Below are 9,092 nucleotides of genomic sequence, written 5' to 3' on the forward strand. Positions count from 1 at the left end.
GTTGGCTGTGCTAGTGTATTCCGGTTTCAGCAAGTGCAAAATAGACGCAGTGCTGCCCAGAGCTGAAGTCAATAGCAGCTCCCCGGACTTCCTGGTTTAAAGCACATGAGATGGAGTTCACCAAGAGCGCGTGTTCTTGTACTTGGCCCACTGTGGTTGTTTTGCATGTTCACAGCAGAATTTCCGTAATTACAAGAGTGCAGGGAAGAGGTTTGGAGGCTTTCTGTCCCTTTGGGGAGGTTTTGTGTGCACAGAAATGCCCTCAAGAAGATGGGGCAGCTCAATGCTGTGCCATTTGTGAGGCTCATCTGTCTGCAGAGCAACCTTCCAACGTGACAAAAGAAAGGGAAAGGCACAGCGGCTTCTGCAGTTCACCATCCATAAAAGCAATCGTTATGTCAAAGCTCTCAGGTCTGGTAGCACAGATCATCCCACAGTCCCAGCATATGAGGAACAGGTATGTTTTTCCTCATATTCCTGAAGCACCAGGGCAATTTAAAGAGGTCTGTTCTCTCCCTTGCTGTTTCCAGCCTCCCCGTGCTTTTGTGTGGCTATCTCAGAAGTGAACTTGAGCCATTCTGTTAACAGCAAGATGAAAGAAGCCAGGTAACAGTGAAAAGTGACACTGTGCCACCCTGTGTCTGGTAGGAAAAAGTCCCCTCATCTAAAATACCTTTAGAATAGGGAAGACTAGCAGGAATATAAAGAAAAATACTCAAAGATTGTGACAATAAAAATTTTAATTTAAGACAAATCATGAGTCAGTTTGCTGATTCCCCTCCATTTGTGAGCACAGGTTACTGTACTCCTCTGGACTGACTGAGTACTGTGAAAGAACTTGTAGAAATTCTTCGAGTGGGCAGAGGCCTTCTCTGCATCCTTTCACCACTTGCTCCTGCAAAGGCAAAGAGACAAAATCACAGATCACATGTATTGCCAAAGCCCTTCTGTGCTGATACTGATGCATTCTGTGGCAGGGAAACATGCTAGTTGAGGCAAAGACACAGAGTCAGAGGTTTAAAGCCTTTGCCTAAACTCACGCTAGATCAATAGCCAGCTCAACAGAAAAGATACCTTGGCTATCATGGATGTGCTCTAGGTGTCTTACTCTTAGCTGGCTTGATGGCACGATCAGAGTAAGTCTTGTTTCATAGCTTTGCACTCATGCATGGCAAAACCAAAAGCCCAAGGTCTGTAAGATGGACTTCCCCTGGGATCTCACCTCTCCATGGTAAGACATGCGAACAAACCACTCTCTGGACTGCCGGTGCTGATACAGTTCCAGGGTCACATCTGCAGCATAAGGTGGCCACTTGTGATCAAAGGTGCCCAGTGCCACCAGGAGAGGAACAAGGGTAGTGTCATGAGAAGCATAGAGAAAGAGCTTTCTGATAAAAAGAGAAGGAAAAAAAAAACAAACCTAAAACGTTAGCAGTGTTCCTCCATGGATAGCCAGTAGCACTCATGCTTTTTCTAGCAGATGAGCACTTAGTCTCTTTACCCCACACATTCAACATCTTTCTGAACCAGCTTTTCACACTGACAACAAGTCAGAATTTATAAAGATTAGAGGAAGAGATCTGCCCTGTACCTGGCCTTCTCAGCTGGAGATGAGGGATCTACTGCTTCTGTAATGTTCTTCTGTAAGGTATAGAAAAGGAGACCAACACACATCTGGATAACTTCTCTATAAAAGCAGCAGAAATAAATTATTAGTTTTTAAACTTTCAAATTAAATAATTTCAAACTAGCACCTGGAAACCTGCAAATTGATAACATAATTGATAACATATTGATAACATAATTGATAACAAAACTCTTGCAAATTGATAACATGCACTGAGTGTAGCTAAGAACTATTACATGCAATTCCTGTGGTTACTTTTTATTTCAGCAGATGCATCGTCACCACAGAGATTCCAATGTGATTGCAGATTGGGAGGGGGGAGGTGTTAACAAGCAGTCTCATGAGGTGTGGCTCACATAAAGGGAAGTCTAGAAACACCTGATGTTCTCTAATGCTGTTTTGTTTCCCTGGCTGTGATTTTTCAGCTAGGGAAGATGACTGTAGTTGAAGGCAAAACAGCGACTGAAGTGGTTGGAATCTTTGGTGGGAAGGGGAGGGGCAGGATTCAAGGAAGTGGTGACTTATATTTAAAAATTAGGTTTTATCCCTGTATTAGAGGAGATCTTCAGACAACTTCCAGTGTGAAGAAACTTCAATGAATAAATCAGTGGAAATGGAGATGAGTGTGACTGTGGCTCTCCCAGGTGTTGTGGGAGTGGGGGAAATCTGTCTTTCAGTACCCAAGATCTCTAATACAAGTTAAAGAAAAGGCTAAAGGCAACTGCCCTAACAGAAAAGGCAGTCCTATACCACCACCTAAGAGCTGGAGAATATGGCAGCTGTGAATGAATCTGAAAGGAAACCAGCTGCTAGGCTGGCAACGTGGCCACCTTTACAAAAAACTGTGGAGGAGGTAATTAACTACGTGTAGCAGCAGATTCTTTTGCAAGTAGTTACATGTGTGCAGAGCCTGGCATCACCTTTTCCACTACCACCACCACTTTTCAGCCCAGCTATGCAGGTGCCATTCCTGGGATAAACTTCCCAGGTTGGAATTCAGATTGTAGCTGTGCAGCTGCAAGGGCAGCCTCATCTGTGCAGCCATGGTGCTCAGGCTGGAAGCATGTCCTATTCTCATCTGCTTTTGCCTTTGATACAGGTTCACTTAACAATTGTGGCAACTGAGGTGTTCGCTGCCTACCTCAGTAGCTTACTACTGTCTCTTCATGACTGTCAGCAAAACAGAATGTAAACTCACATCTTGTCCTCCTCAGTGCAGACTCCTTTATCCTAGCTCACGTTCCTGACTCAAGACACCAGACTTTACACTGAGATGGCTGAAGTACAGACTTTGTGAGGGAGCAGTAGCCTCTGTGGGGGGAATGCAGCAGATCAGAAAGGACTTCTGTCTGCCACAGTAAGCTGGTGTAGCTCATCCACCCTGGGTAAGCCTAAGACAACCCCTAAGGTTGGAGGCATGGATACAGCAATCACCTTGAACCATACTCCAGAAGGAAAAGCAGCGAGTCAACAGATCGACGCTCAACTGTCTGCTGGAAGTTCTTCAGCACAGGGCAGCTTGGCAAATTGTGCACCTGAAAGGAGAAGATGTAGCACAACAACAGGGTTTGACCCTTTCTGAACCCAGGCTGAAGACACATGGATGACTGCCCACAGAAAACAGCTGTTCCTGTCACAGCATTTGTACTATGGTATTTAGGTGAGGAGTTCTAGGATGGTTTTAAACATACAGACTTGCTCTGTGTACCAAAAGGATGGATGTTTGTTCGTGGGGATGTATTTCTGTGTGAAGGGAGTGTAACACCTTGAGCTATTCAACCAACTGCCAGACCAATTACCATTAGCTCCAGCAAAAAAGAGATACTAACTGGGCTATAAATATGCTTAGCTTCCTTCCAGTAGCACATGCAGTCTGGCTCACAGGTAGTATGCTGGAACCAGGATTAAGATGACTCTGTTAGGTGCTGACTGCCAAAAAAGGGAAATCACTCTAATGGGGTAAGCAAGGCCCAACTGCTCCCTTAGCTCTACTTCACTACACTTGAAAGAGATACTGGATTTCAACATAAGCACATAAATACTGGAGATGAGTCTTTATCCACCCTAGAGCAAGGCTGACTCTACATCTTGCTTTTTAAGAAGGCCACGCTATTTCTATAAACTTTCTGGATTGCATAGAAAGGTACTGGGGTACCCACTGGTATCAGTGGGCGTTGGTACTCTCTGGTTTCCTCCATATGCATGGTAAAGGGATGTTTCTTTCTGTGACAGCGCAACAGAACTGCTCAGCTCACCTGCTCAGCAAGAATATTATCAAGGAGGAGAAAAAAATCCACAGGCTTATCACCATCAATGCCCATCTTCTCCTTAATTGTTTTCAAGTCATCAGAGATACCTGGCTGTTGCAGAGCATTCTTCAACTTATGCCTGTCAGGGAATTAAGAAAACAAAACAAAAACTTTTCATAAATCAGACTTCCTAGGTTTTTTTTATGACCCCAGCCCAGTGGAGTTGTCTCACATCAGTGAGGGGTAGAAGAGAAGCACTACATGATAATGATGGATTATTGACACTGGGAGTCTAAGTTGCAAAACGGACAGACACTGTGTCTAGATGTCAATGATCAGAGCTGGCTATCTGTTCTCACAAAGGCGAGGGAAAAAATTAAGATGAGATGTGAACACCTCAGAAGTGGTTCCCATAAGGACTGTGTATCAGTTAACAGATCTGGTCATACTGGAACAGTGCAAGTCTCTGTCTTCAGGGAGTAGCCTTTATCTGCCTGTGAAAGAAGAAAGGGTAGAAGCTTTGAACTGATTGCTCTATGGTGTGGGAAAAGGGAAACACCTAGATACTCACTTCTAGCTTAAATTCACTTCTCACTTTGTTAGAAGCCATTTGCGTCTTCACAGTTTTTAAATTTTATTTTTAAAAGTTTAGCTGAGAATAACCGTGCTGGCCATGTACTTCAAGCACAGTTATGTTGCATAGGCTTTGTTTTCTCTGACCCTGAACTGTTGAGGAGGAGGTGGGAAAAGTTTAAGTTTGCTTTTTAGGTTTTTTAGGAACAGCTCTAGTTTCTGTTTGAAATCAAATGTTCTAGATGTTCTGGCACAGGTAGCCTGTAAGCTGAGGCAATGTTTCTCACTGCAGCTTAAACCAGCTTGACGTGGTCACAGTGCGCTCAGTTGGTGGGCTGGCGGGGACTGGAAGAGCTTGCAGTTTACTTGGTTTTGGACAGTTGCTGTTACTAGAGGAGGCTGAATGGACTGCTTCTATGGGCTGTTGCCTCACCACTGCCAGAACCACCTTTTGCCTGAAGAGTCAAGCTATATAATGAGGTTTTGTAAGTGAATTCTGACAACTCTTCCATTTTGGACGAAAACATGCTAATGTATAACCTAACCCAAGTATATAATACATTTGCCTCTCTTGTTGAGTTTCCACCCCATGCCCAACCTGGCATTTAGAGTACTTGACTCTGCAAACATGAGTGTTCTTTCAATGCAGGATGTTCCTTATTTTACTTCATTAGTCTTTGTTAAATGTGTCAAGGCTGAGTTGATTTCAGTTTCTTCACGGTATAAATGCGACAGGAATGTTGTAATAACCCCCAAACCAGAAGCTGAATATAAAAAGGAGGCCCAGTATGTTTATACTTGAAAGGCTTGTTAAGGGATGTAGATGACATTAATTCTGCCCTGCAGCAATGCTGCACATTAGCTGGTAATGAGTGTTTGCTAGACACAGACTAAATTAAATTGGTCTTTCAAGAAAAAGGTCTATTTTTTTTCTTCTGCTGCCACTGCTTGGTATATGACTCCCCTCACTGAGTATTTTATACAACTAGCTAACCATTCCCAAAGAACAGTAAGTGGCAGGGGAAGAAATTGGGAAATGGGAAGAAAATGTGCTGTTTTGAGATTACTACTGCTGAAATGAAACAGCAGTGAAATCATATGGGGAGGTATGGCTGGCAATTACCTCCTCAAGCACTTCAGGCGCTGGCAGTTGTGGTAATTGGGGTAGAGCATTTCAGAGCTTGCTTCATCAGTGACAATGACAACAGATCCTGTGGAACAAGAAGGAAGCTTATGTGATCACTAGTGCATCTGCTGTCTTTAGACTGCTTTAATCACTCCCACGGTCTTTTTGCTCAAGTCCGTTATTGTCAACTATCAATTCCCCACGAGCTATCACCTGCAAGCCCCTGTGCTTGTTTCTGTGCACACAGTGTTTAATTCCACCAGGATGTCTGCTGCACACCTTGTAAAACTTTTCTAGTCGTGTGTTCATTTTTTCTAGTGTTTGTACGTGCCAGAAATCAGTTTTTGTGTCATGACATGTGAGGACCTCTGATAAGTCACTTCTACTCTTTGTTCCTGAAACTGAATACGGAGGGAGCAGAGGTGAGATCATCAAGACCCAGAGTGTATTTCTAGAACATACAAACAGTTGTTGCAAATTTGGAAAGGACCTTGGCCGAGCTACTTGGGTTTCTCTGAGAAACATTTTTCACATGTGCATCTCATGAATGTTGGACCTGGAACTTTTTGCCTTCTTGATTCTGCAGCGGGTTAATGCTAACCTGATCAATAGGTCTGAAATTGCAGCATTCACGGCAACAGATCCAATCCGAGCACCAGCAGAAAGCTACACAAAGAGGGAGCAAGTGGCAAATTGATAAAGAGCATACAGAACCAGGAGAGTATGAGGAAGAGGGCCAGGTGCAAACAACCAGGGAAGAAGTAACAACAAGGAGTTAGAGAGAGTTGGGATCTGCAAGGTATGTGCCTCTAGGGGAAAATGAGAAAGGAAGGGCACTGGTCAGAAGACTCCCCAACCTTCTTTCTGCTGTTGGTACAGCCCAGCTAGCAGGCACCGTGTGGACTCCAGATTCCGGAAAATGTTAGTGGAACGGATGCTGAAAGAGAGAAAGCAATTTGTGAGGCAGCACTTTCTCCTTCATGCTGGATGTTGCTGCAGCTGGGGAAGTTGGAACTGAGGGTTCTGCTTTCGCTGTGGCTTTGGAAACCTGTGGAGGGATTCATCTTGCCTCACTATAGCTATCTTAAATAGACACCTATATCTGAACTGCCCTTTAACTTTCCTTCAGAGACAGCAGAGTTAATGAATTGGCCCTTCTCTGGTGTAATTTTTATCGCATCCTAAACCAGACCTTCCCAGCATTACTGATGTGAGCAGCAGGGGTGTGCTTCATCTCACTGAACTTTAGCTATTTCATCTACAGTGAGTTAAAACCGTACTCCAGAAATGCCTGTTCCTCTTTACTCATGGCAAAGATACATAATCCTGCTGTCAACAGCTAAGCCTAGGTGAATGAATCTGTCCCTGGCATCCTGCTCAGGACTGCTGGGCAACTGGATGCTTTGTGTCCCCAGTGAGTTCTAGGGCTGGGCTCTGCAGCCTGAGCAAAGATGAAAGCCCAGGGGCCAGCCAGTCTGCTACAGGGTGGAGAAGGGTAGCATGGAGCTATGTGTTAGGAGGGAGAAAGCAAGGGAAAGTCCAGGAGGGAACTGAGACTCACAAGACCTCAGTAGGCTTAAATGTTGGCGAGAGAAAGTTGGCTTCTTCCACATAGCTTCTCCTCAGCCTTTCCCCCAGGGCAAACATCTGCAGCATCCCTACTGTTGTCAGCTGTCCTGCAATTGCACCACCCTAAGTGCAAAGAAAAAGGGTCTCCAGTGGAATAGGGAAGTAAACAAGTCTACAGAGGGAACATGAAACCACCATGAAATACAGCCTCACCTTGAAAGTGGTCTTTTTGTATTGCTCGTCATAGGGCGAGGGAGGTTGAGGCCCTCCATTTAGGGCAGTCACCGTGTAATCAAACTTGGTCTGAGCAGGTACGTGTAAAAGGGAGGAGTGCCATTCCACCTGTTTCAAAACAAACAAACAGTGCTTCAGTGGAAAACGTGGACTTTCAGGAGCATTACACCAGTGCTGGGCTGTTACTGTGTGCTGCCTTGCCAATACCACAACACGGAGCGAAGGAGAACTGATCGCTTCATACAGCGCCTACAGGAATGGCAGCAGTGCTGCGTCTCGGATCTGCTGCTGTGCCGTGCATCGTGCACAGAGGATGTGCGTGAAAAGCAGTACCTGCCTTCCTCCCCTTACAGGAGAAGAATCTGCAGGAAACCTCCGTTGCGGCTCTTTGTCTCACGCTGAACTGCTTCTTCAGCAAACCACCAGAACGAGCATCTGCCCGCGCAAGCGGCTGCCTTCTCAGGGCTGGGGGCAGCGACGCGGAAGCGAGGAAGCGCCCGTTGTTCCGCGGATCAGCTGTACCGGGCGGTGCTGCGGGGAGCGGCTCGGTGCTGGGCCTTAGCGACGACAGCCCCGCGGAGCAGCGGCAACTCGTGTTACCGCCGCCGCGCCGGGACGCCCATCCCCGGGGCCTCCCTCCCTCTGCCATCACCGTCCCACCAACTGGCCCTGGGACCACGCCGGCGCCGTCCCACTTTTAACTCCCAAATCCCCTCGCCTTCCCCAAATTTACTCTCGGTAGGAAGGGGGGAAAAAAACCCGTTTACAGGCTGATGGGAGCAAGGCAGTAGCTGGGCCGCGCCCCGGCCGCCGCCCCGCTCCTCACCGGCTCTGCCCCCGGGAGGGGCCGCAGCGGGGTGCGCGCCCCGTGCCGGAAGACCACCTGCACCAGCTTCAGCTCCAGGTCCCGCCGCTCCCCGCCCGCGCCGCCCTCCTGGGCGGCAGCCGCCGCCGCCCGCCGCCGCCGTCGCGCCCACAGGGCCAGGCCGCCCAAGAGGCCCAGGCGGGTCCCCCAGCCCATGGCGGCGACCCGCTCGCTGCCGGCACCGCCGCGCTTCCGGGGCGGGAAGCGGAGTGCCCCGCTGGGCGGCCCGGCCCGGCCGCGGACCACAGCTCCCGGCAGGCGCTGCGCCGCGGGCCGCGCTTCCGGGGCGGGCGGCGGCCGTCAGCGGCGCTTCGGCGCGCCTCCTCTCTCCGCCTTCACGAGTTCTTTCCCCGCGGGGAGAGGCCCCAGGGCTCTCGCTGCGGGCGAACTCACCGGGCGCGAGTGGACGGTGTCCCGCCAGGGAGAAACCCGTCTGGGTTGTTGTGGGGTTTGTGGTTGGTGTTTTGCGGGTTTTTGGGGGGGTTGGGTGGTGGGGTTTTTTTGTTGTTTTTTTTTTAAATCTTCCAGCGTCTCCCTCTGAAGGCGCGCTGGGTTGAACGAAGGCTCGGTGGATTGAATTGAGTGCCGAGGGAAGAGCCTGCGAGGAGGGCGAGTTCCTCCCCGCCCGGTTGCGTGTCCCGCCTATTAACAGCCGCTGACGAGAAGGAAATTTTGGGGAGGGGCGATGGTTCGTTCGGCTCAAATCTCATACGGGTTTATAGACTTGTGCACAGCGCTTTGCTCTTTAATCGGCCTGTGTGGATGTAGCACGAGCAGCGGGAGAAACCGCCCTCTCGAGTTCCCTCCAGTTCGCTGTGAATGGCACCGTTTTGCTGAGGGAGGGAACAG

At 48.3% G+C, this 9,092-nt stretch overlaps 1 protein-coding gene across 6 annotated transcripts; it reads right to left on the reverse strand.

The window, feature by feature from the left end:
• Positions 1-722: 722 nt before the first annotated feature.
• On the reverse strand, positions 723-8,480 carry ACP6 (acid phosphatase 6, lysophosphatidic). 6 transcript variants are annotated; one of them, XM_074900849.1, is made up of 10 exons: positions 8,262-8,480; positions 7,358-7,486; positions 7,137-7,267; positions 6,433-6,512; positions 5,573-5,660; positions 3,883-4,015; positions 3,062-3,162; positions 1,592-1,687; positions 1,223-1,388; positions 723-895 (listed from the first exon to the last, which is right to left on the reverse strand). In XM_074900849.1, exons 1-10 carry the CDS (start codon positions 8,397-8,399, stop codon positions 755-757), a joined length of 1,203 nt encoding a protein of 400 aa, XP_074756950.1. In that variant the 5' UTR covers positions 8,400-8,480; the 3' UTR covers positions 723-754. The 6 variants fall into 6 exon arrangements, with proteins under 6 accessions (XP_074756950.1, XP_074756941.1, XP_074756960.1 ...); XM_074900840.1 differs by having other exon boundaries at positions 8,205-8,480; XM_074900859.1 differs by lacking the exons at positions 5,573-5,660; positions 6,433-6,512 and having other exon boundaries at positions 8,205-8,480.
• Positions 8,481-9,092: the final 612 nt, after the last annotated feature.

The sequence above is a fragment of the Athene noctua genome, chromosome 1 (assembly GCF_965140245.1).
Source record: "Athene noctua chromosome 1, bAthNoc1.hap1.1, whole genome shotgun sequence".
Classification (NCBI taxonomy): domain Eukaryota; kingdom Metazoa; phylum Chordata; class Aves; order Strigiformes; family Strigidae; genus Athene; species Athene noctua.